At 46.6% G+C, this 14947-nt stretch overlaps 3 protein-coding genes across 3 annotated transcripts; 2 read left to right on the forward strand and 1 right to left on the reverse strand.

Moving 5' to 3' along the window:
* The first annotated feature begins 1112 nt into the window (after positions 1 to 1112).
* On the forward strand, positions 1113 to 3473 carry LOC135826713 (sphingomyelinase C-like). Its single transcript, XM_065339317.1, has 2 exons — positions 1113 to 2013; positions 2592 to 3473. The coding sequence occupies exons 1-2, from the start codon at positions 1369 to 1371 to the stop codon at positions 2946 to 2948; spliced, it is 1002 nt and encodes a 333-aa protein (XP_065195389.1). The 5' UTR covers positions 1113 to 1368; the 3' UTR covers positions 2949 to 3473.
* A 1015-nt stretch (positions 3474 to 4488) lies between these two features.
* Positions 4489 to 7958, forward strand: LOC135826727 (uncharacterized). The gene is made up of 2 exons (XM_065339332.1): positions 4489 to 5335; positions 6892 to 7958. The coding sequence occupies exons 1-2, from the start codon at positions 4691 to 4693 to the stop codon at positions 7234 to 7236; spliced, it is 990 nt and encodes a 329-aa protein (XP_065195404.1). The 5' UTR covers positions 4489 to 4690; the 3' UTR covers positions 7237 to 7958.
* Positions 7959 to 8008: 50 nt separating this feature from the next.
* LOC135826721 (ras-GEF domain-containing family member 1B-like) lies at positions 8009 to 14342 on the reverse strand. Its single transcript, XM_065339325.1, has 4 exons — positions 12828 to 14342; positions 10186 to 10341; positions 9627 to 9968; positions 8009 to 9230 (listed from the first exon to the last, which is right to left on the reverse strand). The coding sequence occupies exons 1-4, from the start codon at positions 14004 to 14006 to the stop codon at positions 8769 to 8771; spliced, it is 2139 nt and encodes a 712-aa protein (XP_065195397.1). The 5' UTR covers positions 14007 to 14342; the 3' UTR covers positions 8009 to 8768.
* Positions 14343 to 14947: the final 605 nt, after the last annotated feature.

Genomic DNA, 14947 nt, shown 5'->3' on the forward strand with positions numbered 1-14947 from the left:
AGTATGTGGGCGACTTCAAAGTTCTATTTTGGTAGTTAGCTTCGGTAAAAAACTGTCTAAACTTGATCCAAAGCTCTACTACTATGTTCTGAAGATGTTGCAATCAAGTAATGTAAGACACGTATCTGCCGCATTGGAGCTAGTTGTGAAAACCTTTAGACCATACACACAACACACATGCTCAGCTATGGCATTTAGTATGTGGGCGACTTCAAAGTTCTATTTCGGTAGTTAGCTTCGGTGGAAACTGCTAAAACTTGATCCAAAGCTCTACTACTATGTTCTGAAGATGTTGCAATCAAGTAATGTAAGACACGTATCTGCCGCATTGGAGCTAGTTGTGAAAACCTTTAGACCATACACTCAATGCACATGCTCAGCTATTGCATTTAGTATGTGGGCGACTTCAAAGTTTTATTTTGGTAGTTAGCTTCGGTGTAAACTGCTAAAACTTGATCCAAAGCTCTACTACTATGTTCGGAAGATGTTGCAATCAATTATTGCAAGATACGTATCTGTCATATGGTGGAGTCAGGGGTTCTAAGGCGTTGGACAATGTCCCAGTGCAATGTGCTGATTCTTGAAAATATGGCATCACTTGACACTTCAAAGTTTTATTTCAAGAGTTACCTTCGGTAGAACCTGCTCAAACTTGCTACACAGTACCATTATTAGGTTATGATAGCATAACCATCGAATACAGGGCAAGTCCAGTGTCAAATACTTGTGGGCGGGGCTAATATGTGGGACGTGTGCGCTGAAATGGGATGATTCCGAAAAGAGAAAAAGGTCACCTTCTAGCAGAATTCTACCCACTTCTGAAGCTTATGCTGGTATTTAGCAAGTATACTACTGTCCTGATGTTGGACATCAAGAAAAATGGGGTAACTACGAGTGCTACGGCCAAAAAAGTGGTTTTCCGGTGTTTTTTGGCCTAAATTGGCAATTGTGAGTATGCTATGTTTGGCCCCTCCCCCGAGTGAAACCGGCCGGTAGAACTTGATAAAATTTTGTCTCCGTACACTAGATATCCTACGGAACAAAGTACAATCGTTTGTAGCCACGTTTCAAACAAAAAAAATTTGGACCCGAGGGGTAGGAGCCACCTTAACCAGTTTTTGAAAATGCTTTGCTTTTCAAACAGTGAAAAGTCTAATTATTTTCAAAGAAGGTGCACCAGGCAGGGAAGTTATCATGGTTATGGCCTGGTACGTGTAACAATGCATGACTGCCCTCAGCTGTTGTCAACAGTGAGCGAAGGAAGTAACTGGTAGTTTCTGGTTGCGGAATCTTGCTTCACGACCCCTCTCTGCCGATCCCTCAATACAACAAAGGAACGGCGACAGTTGGATCGTATCATGGAATGAGATGGTGAACTCAAGAACCTCAATGTTTGGCATACTTGCTTTGAGCTTACTCCTGGCTGCGACACTGTTCTGGCTGAGGAGAGTTTCAGTGCGAAATCAAGATCACTACTTGACGCTCAAATCTTCCGTGGGACGGCCTGCCAGTTGTTCAACGACTGGACAAGTAACTGTACGTGTTCTCTCTCAGAACTTATGGGCTGCTAATTTTTGGGCCGCCGAAAAGCTTGGCAGCAAAGGTCCAAACCCTCGTGCCAGATTTGATGGATTTGTTAGATCAGTCACCCAGGGGAAGTATGACGTACTTCTTCTGCAAGAACTATTTGTGCTTCGCACTGCCTATTTCTTTGCAACAGTGGATGATGTAGCGTATCTGACTAAGCTACTTGAAAAAGCAGGATTTCTCTATCACACAGATCTGCTATACAACTTGCCAAGTACGTTTGGCCAGTCGTCCGGAGTGGCTATATTTAGCAAGTACCCAATCACTGAGTGGAAGGGCCACACGTTCAATCACTATAGTGTAAAAGAAAGTATCACATCCAAAGGGTTCGTCCGAGCGCAGATATCTATCGGTCGATCACATGTCAACTTCTTTTCAACACACATGGACTCGTCAGGATGGGAGCCAGGTGTAAAACTTGAGCAGGTACGTACGGAGGGCAATGTTGCTTTGAAAAGTAGTGCTCTGTGCTTGATGCTGGGTACACTTTCGTTGGTTTGCAGATCCGTTCGTTACCTATGTTGTTGTACGGGCTAGGTAGTATCAACATGCAGTTTGTATTCTGCCTCTACTCTAGTATAGAGGACTTTCCTATGAGTCACAGCACTTGCATATAACCCCGGCAGGATGCCAAGGAGCTAGAGGAGTGTGTTTGCGCTGTACATGAAGGCTGTAAGCCCAAGGAATTGCGCTCACTGTTTGAAGCAGGAGAGTGTGGGCTGAAATAGTTCTACAATCGAGACTTTCATCAGGAGCACTACATGTGTATGGTATCTTGATTAACCAATTTGCTGCAACGAAAGTATTGGATCTGTAGAGACAACCGTCTCTCCTTTTGACAGGTCTTCAAATGCCAGTGTTGTGGCAGTTATTCTTAGTATTGTTATTGCTGACTTGCTGTTGCTGCTGTCATTATTCTTGTTCTTGTAGTTCTGTTTCACTTTGTGAAAAGGGAATATCCCTGTGAATTTTCTGGTGATTTATGTTTATGTCTGCTTGTTCAGATAAAGGAGGTCGGAGAGGCCTTGAAGAAGGTCACATCAGGCGCATCGCAAACGGCTATTGTAGCTGGTGACTTCAACATTGACTCGCTGTCGCCAGAAGCTAAGGAGCATTATGACCATCTGCTGTCCACCATGAAGCAGGCCGGTGTGCAGCCGATATTCAACAGCTCTACACCTACGTACCACACTGGTACAGCACTAGACCACGCGTTCATAGGTGGTGGGAATATCTCGCCGCAGGACGTCACATCCAAGGCAGTGGTCAAACTACAAAGTACCATTGCCAACTTGCCTGTTTCAGATCACTATGGCATCTTCTTTGAGGTGAAATTGCGTGAAGACCAGGTAAAGTGCTAGCCCCCCGGGTAGATATATACTTTTTACACCGTTTTTTTTTATTGTAGGTGAATCACGCCGTGCCTAGACTAGACGCAATTAGCATATTTGTTTACTCTTTTTATATCACTTGTACTCCAGTAGACCTGCTATGGGCTGGTCCTATTGCAGAGTAAGTCACGTTCCTGCACCGTGCGTACTGTACTCTTACTGGTGTCGCCGCCAGTTTTATACAACGGGAGGATTTTTTTAAGCTTCACAGTTGTGCTATCCCTCCACGATCACACTTCAAGATGTTGTTTTTATCTTCACCTGCAAGTACGCCAGTCGGCATGAACTGTGCTGTACCTTTTTTTTTTGTGGCTACTTTTTTTCATTCATTCTCGCCGTGTTAGCTTGCAACATTAATGGCAACATTATGGATGACCCCTTATTGAAACTGTTGATGACTGTATTAGGTGATGGCATGAGTCCTTGAAGTTTCTGCAACGGCCGTTTATCGAACTCTACTGAATTACTGCTCTTCACGAGTCTTCAGTAACGACATGATGACTGCTGGCTTGTCTTGACCTGCGAGGTTGTTCTCCTGGTAGGGCCGCAGCCAGTTACGGGTAATCGAGAAACCGATTGTTAGCGCGACATATGTATGTCTTTATGTCATTATGGTAAATTCATTCAATGTTGCCCAATTATACACTGTTGGTTGTATTATGGGTTATGCGATAACATCATCAGTGGAGATGATGTGACAAAGACGCGGACTCGTGCCGTGGCACAGTGGTGCACTTGCACTAGCAGTTCACTCTGCATGCTTGTAGTGCCCATTCGAATTTCGAACCTCTGCTGTGATATGACTCACGCTCGTATAGTTGAGCCCAAGGAGTACGTACTCCCTGGTTAAGCCCATTGGAAAATCCGCGATGAAATCATTCGCATAACCTCTAGGCTGGCTTTAAGTTGCTTATGAGTTCACCAGGTATGCGGAAGAGTCGGCAAAGTTATAGCCACCCTGCAGCTACCAGAAGCATACTTGTCAAGTGCTCTCAATTTCGGGGTAAATTTACGTACCCGTATTATTATTAACAAGAGTACATAACCGGTTATGTACTCTTGTTATTACCAAGAGTACTGTAAAGCGTGAAATTTTCGCGGCGTTTTTAGTTCGCGTTTTCAGAATCCGGACAAGTTTGCGAGGTTTTAATTTTGCGATTGCAGAATGTGCTACTGTGGCATTCTTGCTAAACCTTTCATGGATCTCCTTTTCGCGCTGTCTAAATTTCGCGATTTCCACGTGGTCGCGAATTTCACAGAAATTAATAGACCATCGCAATAATTTCACGGTTTACAGTAGTGTATCTACTCTTGTTATAACTGATATCATCAAGAGCTGTTCCTCCGGAAAAGAAAAAGAAAAAAGTTTTCACTGGGGTAGGAGCAGGAGGCCGAGGCCGAGGCTCAAACAACTGAGCGCGAAAGGTTATAATATTTCTACTCCATGGTACATGATTGTGCACGTGCTCAAAAAATTCAAAAACACATTTTGCCTCTCTTTCACTTCTGCTGTCCTCTTGCTGCACTTGCGACAAATAATAATTGAACTATGATTGACTGATGTGAGCTTCACAGGACTAAGGCGTTCCCAGTCCCATGATTCCAGCCGATCTTCTTCGATGTGATGTCGTTGAAGTATGGTTTCTCGCCATCAGCTCAGTGAACTTTGTGTTTGATTGACATCAGGTCGTGAAAAGATACCAAACGCCAGAATGCCATGGGTTCTCAGTGAACTCCCCCTCAATTGGGTTCTGCCCTGTGTTGTGACCTCAGCATTCTGTGTCTGGTTGCGCAGTCTTCACAAGCACAACCAAGAATGTCTGTGGAAGCTGAGAGCCCGTCTTGGCCAACCGGGAATTTCCGGGCCTCCCCGAGACCACCTTCGCGTTCTATCTCAGAACATGTGGTGCACAAACTCCTGGGGTGCTGTCCAGAAGGGTAGTAAGGGCCCAGAGGTTCGAAAGAGATTTGATGCCCTGGTTAATGCTGCATTGGAGGGTGACTACGACGTTCTCTTGCTACAGGAGCTCTTCATTTACCGCATGGCGTATTTCTTCATGACGGTGGAGGAGGTGGTTTATCTCACTGAGCGCCTGGAGGCTGCAGGGTACGTTTATCACTCAAATCTGGCCTACAACGTTCCTGTAGTGTTGGGTCAATCATCAGGTCTGGCCATCTTCAGTAAGCACCCATTTGTTGAGTGGGGTGGCCACACATTCACCACACACAGTCTCAAAGACAGTTTGAATGCGAAGGGATTTGTTCACGCCACGGTCAGCATAGGAAGAGAGTTATTCTTCTTCTACTCGACACACTTGGATTCATCTGGGAGAAAACCAGATGTCAAGAAGAAACAAGTAAGTGTCAGTAATGAGTATGCTGGCAAGAACAATTCCATACTGCATACACTCAACCCCCCTATCCAGACCTCCCTATCCAGGCACCTCTCAACTGTACTGGGCACTGTTTTGAGTCTGCCGAGTACTGTAAGTCAACAAATAATTTTCGGCGCATATTTATTTGTGGCTATTTTCGGCCTGATCATATTTGGCCGAAAATGTGTTGCAGCCGTAATTTTGTTATGCAAGGTTCAGTGTGACAGTGTATACAGGCAGCAGCAGTACAGGCCGAAAATTTGTTGCAGCCAAAATGTGTTTTAGCCCTGGGAGGCCGAAATTTGAATGGGCCGAAAATTTGTCGACTTACATGTGCATGTACCGGGTATGCATAATCATTGAATATTATACAGCGCTGCTCAATGAAACGTGATCGCATGATTCAAGTCTGCGCCCTGCACAAGTTCGCATCCCAGCGTTAATGCAGGTCTAGCGCTGCACGGCCCCCGGTGTGTACTTGACGAGCACGATTGGATTTCATTGAGCAGCACTGTACAATGTACTCTAAGTGTGCATGGCATTGCTCTTTGTGTGCAGTGACTGTCAATGTGATGTACAGTCAACTTCGCTAATAACGACTGCGGCTATAACAACAGAATTTCCATGCCCAGAGCAAATTCCCATCTACCCGTTTACATATAATCATGAGACTTCGCGAATAAGGAGACTTTTCTGATGCCCTGCCGAGTGTCGTTATATGCAAAGTTGACTGTACATGTATCTGAATTGAGAACACCGACGGTGCCCGGATAAGAAAAGGTTGAGTGTGCAATGTATTACTACTCAACAAAACTTGTTGTCCTATAGTATTCTTTGAAAGCGAAAGGAGCAAAAGCTATCTCCATACTACAAAGTAGCATTATTACAGTTCTGTTCAACGAGACCTGCTCCTGCACACATTAGGAATCAACTTCCTTCGTATTACGTACAAGTGAGGAATTTAATGAGTACAGCCTGGTCATCGTGTTCTACGTCCACCGTCTGCTGCCAGAGCTACGTGCAGGTAACAGTCCAAGTGGCATTTACCATCCTGTCTTTGGTATTAGGTAGCAACTACGATGCCTCGTGGGCTACCCGACACGGGATCTAAAGTGAGGTGTTGTTTGAGATGGTTAGCAAGCTTTGCGACCACGCGACACAGTTGACAAAAAAGATCTGCTTGGTTTATTCTCTTCACCAATGGGTCACCAGGACCGCTAGAAGAAGTATTTGATTGGTCCGGCCATACCATATCCCTTCATACTTTGTGTAAACTGTATGACATAGTGATTACACATACCCCCCTCCCCCAGCTGTACACGTGCGTTGGTGGCCAACCGGACTGGTTCGGCCGGGCCTGGTCACTAAGTAGTTTATAGCGGTGGCCATCTTGGAATGTGCACATTGATCATGTTTTGTCCTCAGAAAATGCTCCACACTTGAAATATGCACAAGTGCCGTCTGTAGTCTCTGTACCCTTGATGTGCTGGACAATACTGAGTATTGACCAGCGGGAACGGTTGCGTACTTCTCTCCAGGTGGATCAAGTTGCCAAACACGTATCAAGAGTTCTGCCATCACACACTGCTATTGTTGCGGGTGACTTCAACATTTGCTCGCACACGCCCGGAATGCGTTCCCTCTACACTCACTTGGTTCTGGCAATGGGAGGTATGGATCTGGCACCAGTCTTCACAGATCATCCTGTCACTCATCGCTCTGGCCGTACCCTGGATCATATTTTCATTGGCGGTGGACAGTACTCGGTGCGGGATATCACCTTCAAGACGCCTGTGCGCTTTGAAAGTGGCCTGCCAGGTATTCCCGTCTCGGACCATAATGGTCTTGCTGTCACGTTGAAGCTGCAATCTCCAATTGCATGAGAATGAGCAAGAGTTCACGTGGCTGTGTGCGTGTGTGTGTGTGTGTGTGTGTGCGCGTGCGTATACGTGTGTGCTCGGGTGTGTGGTATCATTGTTTTAGACAACAGCTAGCTAGGCAACGCACTGTTTTCCAGAGCACTTACATGTATGTGCTAGCCTGTGTATGGATATTGATAATAAGTCACAGTGCCCTGCCGTCACAAGTTTTTATATTTTACCGATTTTATAATTCCGCACCATTTCAGTGATCTTCCGGTATACCGTCCAACTTCTTATTGTAACGACTGTGTTGAACAATGCGTTGTTTATTTGTCTGAGATAATTAATTTTGAGTATTCAATTTTAGTCACTCTCCTCCACGTATAGCCAGTTAAAGTACTGAAATCAATTACAATTCTAGCACGGACTTATTTGGTAGTTTCACAATTTTTTAACATAATGATTTTTTAATGTGCGCAAGCTCCACTGCAGCCACTTCATTACCTGGAAAACCATGTGATTTTTGCTTCCATATTTAATTAATACTGTCTTGCCTAGGTTTGTAACCAGTTATGTCATGTTCTAGTGTCCTTTTTTAGTCCTTTTTTAGTCTTGTTGCCATGTTCTTGTAGAACAGTGCATTGGTCAATTCTGCTATTGATATTTCTCCTAGGAAATCCAACTTCACCGCTCAGTGCTGAGTATCAACGAGCATCATGATTGTGTTTGAGATGCCATGCATATCCGACTGTAGTCCGCGCTTTAGACGCACTGCGTCTTGCCAAGTGATCAATCAAGAAGCAGGTGCTATATGTACAATGCATGTGATGCCATCACCTGGTACCTGGCACAGCCATCACCATGTACTTTGACAAATGTGTCGCTATGACATGATTTACTGCACACCTTCACCAGCCGCAGTGTATTGCAATATAACTTATCACCGTCGACTTGGCTTCTATCTATTGTTACGTGTCAATTTCATTAGATAAGTAAAGTATAAGAAAAATTTGAAGGAAAATCTCAAGTCGCGAAGTAAGCTAGCTATGTGTTTATATATGCGCTTGTGCACAAGTTTTTACACAGCGGAGAAGGCGAACTATACACCATGATACACAAGTAAGAGGTACCGAAATCAAGTCCTTCTTGGAAGCAGAAATCTGTAAGAAATACTAGAGACGAATATCGAAGCACCTTGAGGATGCAACAAGAAGCTGTTGTTAAACGGTATGTTAACTCTTGACAGAAAGGTTCTCTTTCAATAAAAATCAAGCTCTACTACATGATGTTGCTGCTGACAAACCCAGAGTACTATGACTGTACACCGGCACATGCAGCACGGCTAGTGAAATCTACTCGTGCGTTCTGCAGCTGAGTTTCTAACGTTACAATGCTGAGTTCCAATAAAGATAAGACCGGTATCCGCCTTGCGTCCTCGGTCCTTGGGTAGCTACTGCATGCCATTGTACAGCAGCCCATGCCTTTCTCTCTATCTATCTGAGCCGGTACTTGGTAGCATGGAAGATCATCCAGACAGTAACACGCTGTACTGTCTAGCGTTTCTTCGGGGAGGATTTATCAGCGATGTCCGGATGCTTGGCCCGCAGCGCCTTGCACCGGTCTTTTTCATACGCTGATTCCGGCGCTTCAACGTCGAAGGAGGCCAGGAAGAGCTCATCCTCGCTGCTCAGTGGCGTAGTCATCAGGTAATTGAGCACGCTGCGAGATCGCTCATAGTCACAAGCAACTTGCTTCCAGCTCATGAACTGGGTTACGAGCTTTGCAAGCTGCCAGCATTTCTCAAAGTTGACATGCTGCTCTGCAGTCTGCTTCTTCATACCTTGGTTGAGAAAGTAGATGTCTTTCACTAGCAGACTGAAGAAAGGAATCACGCAGAAGCTCTCATCCTGCACTTGACCGACTGACATGACCTCCACCAGCGCTACACGGTAGTTGTTGAAGTTACCGCTTGGATTGGCGTATGTTTCTAGCAACTCATTGTTGACCATGTTCACCTGTGGACAGGCGTGACACACACACACGCACGCACACACGCACACATTAGTTAGGCCTTAGATGTCAATCGCAGAATGCGGTGCTGACAAGCCACATTAGGCACACCATAGAAGGTTGAGCTGGGATTGCATCATTCATGTGCTTTCAGTGGTGACCGATAAACAAATTGATCACCACTTTTTCGCCAACTAGTACACATACTCTCCCATTGGACAAAAACTTCAAAAAGAGACTGAATTTCAGTTTGATCACAGGATGATCTGACAAATGAATCATCACAGACTCCTCCGACCAAGCCCCCAAGGCCTAGTGCCCAGAAGACTGGACTAGAGGTTCTGAAGTCCTCATTTCAGCCCTGACCGTATTTCCCTTCAAAAACGAGCCATGACACTCACCTTGGACCAGGTCTTTTTCAGGCGTGTTACTGGTGTCATGTTTATCCCAGCTATGATCGCCATGAGTGAGTTGAAGTTGTTCAGTTGAAAGCATTCATTTGCCACATCGATGAAGTAGTCAATCACCTTCACCCGCTTCTTCTTGTCTCGTGACTTGCTCGAACAGCAGATCTCCATGGCAATCAGGTAGCTGAGGCGATTGAACCACTCCACGTACGCCTCCAGGTTGCGCGTCAGCTTCATTTCACCGTCGGTGGTGCATGGCGACTCTACGGATACAAACGTCTGGATGAACTCCTCAGCTCCGATGTGGGTCAGTCTCTCCAGTTCAACATGCGTCAGCTGTATCAACGCAAAACATACGGAATGACTGATCGAGTCAGTAACATTGGTGAAGATTTTCTGATAAGTGAACGTCCATTTCTCCCCAGACATTTTCTCTTTAGCATTGTCGGATTTCTCTCCAACTCACTGATTAGATGATGTTGAAATGCTCAAGACTCAGTATAGATGGTTTGACAATTGTATTTTGCAAACATTACAAGTTCGGCCTACTGACCTGTTGGGCAAGGACACGTGCTGATGGACAGATTTCCATGATGTCCACCTGACGATTGACCTGGGTCAGCTTTTCAGACATTGCAATGTCTGCCCGGCTCAGCATGTCTTCGTATTTGTCTAGTGTCGCCAAGCGCTTGATGAGTACAGAGGTTACCTGCAAGTGCACATTGTGACAAAAGAAGGCATGTTGCTTGTTACGTAAGTACTTTCTCATCCGTAAATGTGCATGCTTATGCTGACCTTTCACACAAACTTCCAGTCAACTGCCCCATCATGCAGGTGGTTTATATTGGGCATATAAACCTCATACCTCATACAAACCCCATATAGACCACCACCATACAAACTCCTTTTTAGAAACAGGAAGAAATTGACTGTCAGTTTGTATGAAGGTCAGCATAAGCAGCAATACAAAGTGGTCAAAGACCGAAAATACTATTCACTGCATCATGTTACCCACGTGCCAGGCCACGAGTTCCCAACTGGCTGTGGGTCGCACCACGGTTGAAAGTCCTTCCCGTGACTTCCCAGCAGGATATAACGATGATCATTTCAGTCATGGGCTATTTTGAAGCATGTCCAAGGACTGACTATCCTGCTTTTGATCTCCTGCAAGGGTTGAACTTGAATCCAGTACAATTTGGAGTCCATTGAACATCAGCCTGCTGCATCACCCAGCATATATGGTCCGCCTTCTTTCTTTGTTTTGGAATATTTGGGCTCGTTGGGAGCACATCATCACAGCGGCCGAGCCCATCCAAATATAACCATATCATGGTGGCTGACATACTCAGTGTTGTGACCGCAGTCCCATATACAGACCTAACACTACTCTGCACACTACATCTGTCATGGTTTTCACGGTTTTGTATGCAGTGCTCACGATAACAGCCCCTCTGACAATAACAAACAGCCAGATTTACCACTGCAGGCTGCAGACCAACCCACATAGCTATTGCACCAGGCCCGCTGATCAATGCCAATGATTGACAACAAATTATTTACGAGCGCCTTGAAATGAGACCTAATTTGTACTAATCGCTGGTCCGAACACTAAATTCATGTTCACACCTGGGGAGAGCTGGGGCTCTAAATATAGAACAATCGAGCTGTAATTGTAATTTCCAACATGACAGGAATTTGCTGAGGGTACTGCAAAGAGTATTTCTAGCATCAAAGGTGTTAATCGTTCGTCACGCAAAAAATATGGAGCTGCATGCTTGACAATCGCTTCACACACCTAGAAATGACACAGCCATACATCGGGTCAGCCAGGATATGGCATGTAGTTCTTGTGTGCCATCTGTGTGGCATCTGGAGGGTTGACCTGCACTACATATACACCAGTGTGGCATGTCATGATCTTCACGGCAAGCTGGTATTCACGGTTACCGACATGCAGTGTAGCACAGCCCAGCACAGCCCAGCGTAGTCTTTATCCTTTTCTCACAACTCTAGGATACAAGTCACTACATTGACAGCTGGTATATTCCATCATGGCTAACTTTCCAGCCCCGAAATCCAGGGCAGCGAGCAACGAATTACACACCAACTCACAGTGACTAGTTGCCGGGCACTGTGCAGACCCAAACAGTCATCGAAGCCGGACTGCATAATTATACTAGGCAGCTCTCTGGTTCAAGTCCATTGCACTCTCCAATACCGGTACCGTCATCCGGGCTGTATGAACTTAGACGAGTCTGCATCAGTGATCAAACCGACAGTACCGGTGCCTACATGCCCGACATGCCCTACACGCACCTCTGTGTGCCTGTACTCACACCACGTTCCTGATCAGGCCAGAACTGAACCCTTGAATATGCTGACTCGTCGCGGGAGTTTCCTTCACGTGGCAGAGTCGTGCAACCTCAATCAATATACCGGTAGCTATGAAATAATCTCCTACTTATACTGATGTTTAGTGGTAGAGCATAGCTGGTCAAAAGTGCCGGAGAGTCCCCGGTTTGAGTCCTGATCATCGGGTGACAGTCATTATATTTTTCTTCAGACCATTCCCATTCACCCCCCCATTCTTGTATGTTCTCTCCAACGAATTCATGCTGCACGACTTTCACTACATTTAGCATAATACAATCAATCCTGTCAAGGTGCCACTTGGATAAGGCGACCACCTGTCCCAGAAGACCACTCAGTGGAACCAGGACCAAGGGATGCTATTTCCAGTCACTGAACCTGGATAAGGAGACCACCTGGTACTACAGAGACCAGATTTTGAAGGTCCCTTGAGCGGTCGTCTTAGACAGGTTTCACCGTACCATTATACATGTACATCCTTCAACGCGGTGAACCCCTTGATAGGCAACCGGCCTTTTAGGTCGTCCTAATGCTAATAAAGATATTATTATCACATACTTGCCAACCATCCCGATTTGGCTGGGACCGTTCCGATATCGAGGGTGGTAATAGGCACCCAAACGTGTACTAGTCGCACGCCACACAGCTACATTTGTATACATTTTCATACCTATTATGTCATTGTCCCGATCTCAGGTTTGCAAAGCGGGTTAGCAGGTATGTTATCACTATCCGTCAACACCCTCAAACTTATGAATACTTATAGCGCTGTACAGTATATTGGTATGAAGTGATAGTGATATGCGTGTATGACTGTTGTCTTACCTGTCCTACTGATTGGCGTACAGCTGGTGAGAGGCTAGCACAGGCCTGCGTGATCTCCTTCAGGTGCTTCATCATCTTCTCATCGCGGAAGTCATACGCAAACGACTCCGTCCACTCGGACAGGAACTGCACCATGTTGCGCGCCGTCTCCATGACGCCGGGCCGCAGTCCCAGCGGAACGCTACTGCCGGGCACCGGAGGGTTGCCTGTTGGCGACGAGGAACTCTGGGTGTGCTGGTTGTCCGCACCACCATCCACATCGACTTCAGATGCGGAAGAGTGACGGCTGTGCCTGCCAGAGCCACCAGCACCGCCACTTGTTGGTCCCACTATGTTGCGGAACTGCTTGGCCACGCGTGCCATCAGTTCGTGCGGATGCAGATAGAGGCGTGAGCATAACAGGAAGGCGAACAGAAACGTACGATCAGGGTAGTGTTTGTCGGTCGGCACCAAATGTTCAATGAGCGACTCCAGAGTTCCGCTGACCAGTCTCCCATTCTTGTAGATCATTGAGGGACTGTCCGCTACAACAAAACTAAGCCGGGCACCCCGTCCAGCAATGTCTGCAAATGAAGCAGCAAGACTTTCTTTCCGAGCCCGTGTGAACACATTGTCGTCAGACGGACTTTCCGGATCGGATGTTTGCCCGTCACCCAGTGGTAATGAATTGAAAATTGAAGGTCTCGGCTTGGTGGTTTGCCTCAAACCAATCGCTGGTTGCGAGCGTTGGGCTTTGGGTGCCGATGCTGAGCTTCGTTTACGAAACATTCCAGCAGCTGCCACGCGATATTCGGTCTCCAAGCGATCATGTTGCTCCTGCAGACGAGTTATACTCTGACGTTGCCGACTGATCGCCTCGCCTTGGATTGTGCGACTGACGGGCAGAGGCTGAATGCGTTGCTGCTGCTGCTGTTGATTAGTTGTTGCCAGTCCTGATGTGGAAGCTCCGGAGCTTGCTGCTTGCTGCTCGCTGGAATTCTCACCGTTTGCGTGGTGAGTGTTTGTTGTGCTGGTACTGCCTGCAGCGGTGTGCTGCACCAGCTCGCTCTGGAGCAGAGCCATTTTGCGGCGTTCCGCATCCAGTAACTTGCCCATCACTTCTAGCTGCACTGCGAAAATGCCCTCTGAGTCTCCCTCGGCTTCTGCAGCCGACGCTGAACCAAGAGATCCGTTGCTCATGATTTCTGACCTTCACTGCCCTCAGTGATTTGCTTTTCAACAAAATTCAGCTGAGTGTTCTTGTACGGCCTATATCGATCGATCCGGGCCGGGTCGCTGGCATTCCTCTTCAAACTTGCCAGTCCAAGCGACACCACGCCAATCTAGTACTTGCTGTCACTTCTCCGGAGATAAATGGCCTGCTAGCAAGTAGGTCGTGCTCGGACTTGATCACGCAACCGTGGGTCGATCTACCAGGGTAGAAGACTTGTGAGACCATCCAGACGTCGAGAACAAGAACGCGAAGGTGTTGGCCTTTCAACTGCTAGCTTGCAGTACTGAGTACACTGACGCCTGACGGTGGACGTAGTCGCTTAGATAACCACCCCTGCCCCCTCTCCGGCGCGCCTGACCGCGAACTCTCTGATGTAGATTCGCTTCGTGAAGATTCGGCGGCAGTCGGCACTGCTCGGTCTGTGGTCCAGGTATCACGTAGATGTCTACTGTCTCTGTAGCCGGTGTACATGGTGTAAGCCTACACTACACTCTACACTACAGTGCAGTACAGACATGTCAGTCGAGTGCAGACTGATGATGTGCGGGTATGAGGTGTGGGCCTGCACGGTACTGGTAGATCTGCCGCATGATTCGCTCACTTCATTATACATGTATCAGCCTTCATAATCATAATCATACTAACGTCTTGACAGTCGAGCTAGTCAGGAAGTCAAGAGGACTCCAAGTCATTGATCAAAATAATTAATGCGACTGGACAGTCAGCGATTTGCCATGCATGCAAGGTGCTGGCGCGTGCCGACTTCATGGACTTCGTCCAACCCTATTTTCAGACCCACCTAGCCGTTCTGGCTAGCTTTTCCACAGGCTCTCATGCCTAAGTTTCAAGAACGTGAAGACACGGCAAGGGTAGTTGAACGCTCAGCCTACAAGTGGATGATAACAGA

This window comes from Sycon ciliatum, chromosome 1 (assembly GCF_964019385.1).
Source record: "Sycon ciliatum chromosome 1, ocSycCili1.1, whole genome shotgun sequence".
NCBI lineage: Eukaryota > Metazoa > Porifera > Calcarea > Leucosolenida > Sycettidae > Sycon > Sycon ciliatum.

Excerpts from the sequence above, each read along its gene's own strand:
- LOC135826713 (XM_065339317.1), top strand. The coding sequence starts at position 1,369 with ATGGTGAACTCAAGAACCTCAATGTTTGGCATACTTGCTTTGAGCTTA. Across the intron at positions 2,014-2,591 it reads CAGGTGTAAAACTTGAGCAG|ATAAAGGAGGTCGGAGAGGC; the intron begins GTACGTACGGAG and ends CTGCTTGTTCAG.
- LOC135826727 (XM_065339332.1), top strand. The coding sequence starts at position 4,691 with ATGCCATGGGTTCTCAGTGAACTCCCCCTCAATTGGGTTCTGCCCTGT. Across the intron at positions 5,336-6,891 it reads CAGATGTCAAGAAGAAACAA|GTGGATCAAGTTGCCAAACA; the intron begins GTAAGTGTCAGT and ends ACTTCTCTCCAG.
- LOC135826721 (XM_065339325.1), bottom strand. The coding sequence starts at position 14,006 with ATGAGCAACGGATCTCTTGGTTCAGCGTCGGCTGCAGAAGCCGAGGGA. Across the intron at positions 9,969-10,185 it reads CACGTGTCCTTGCCCAACAG|CTGACGCATGTTGAACTGGA; the intron begins GTCAGTAGGCCG and ends GCGTTGATACAG. Across the intron at positions 9,231-9,626 it reads TGAAAAAGACCTGGTCCAAG|GTGAACATGGTCAACAATGA; the intron begins GTGAGTGTCATG and ends GCCTGTCCACAG.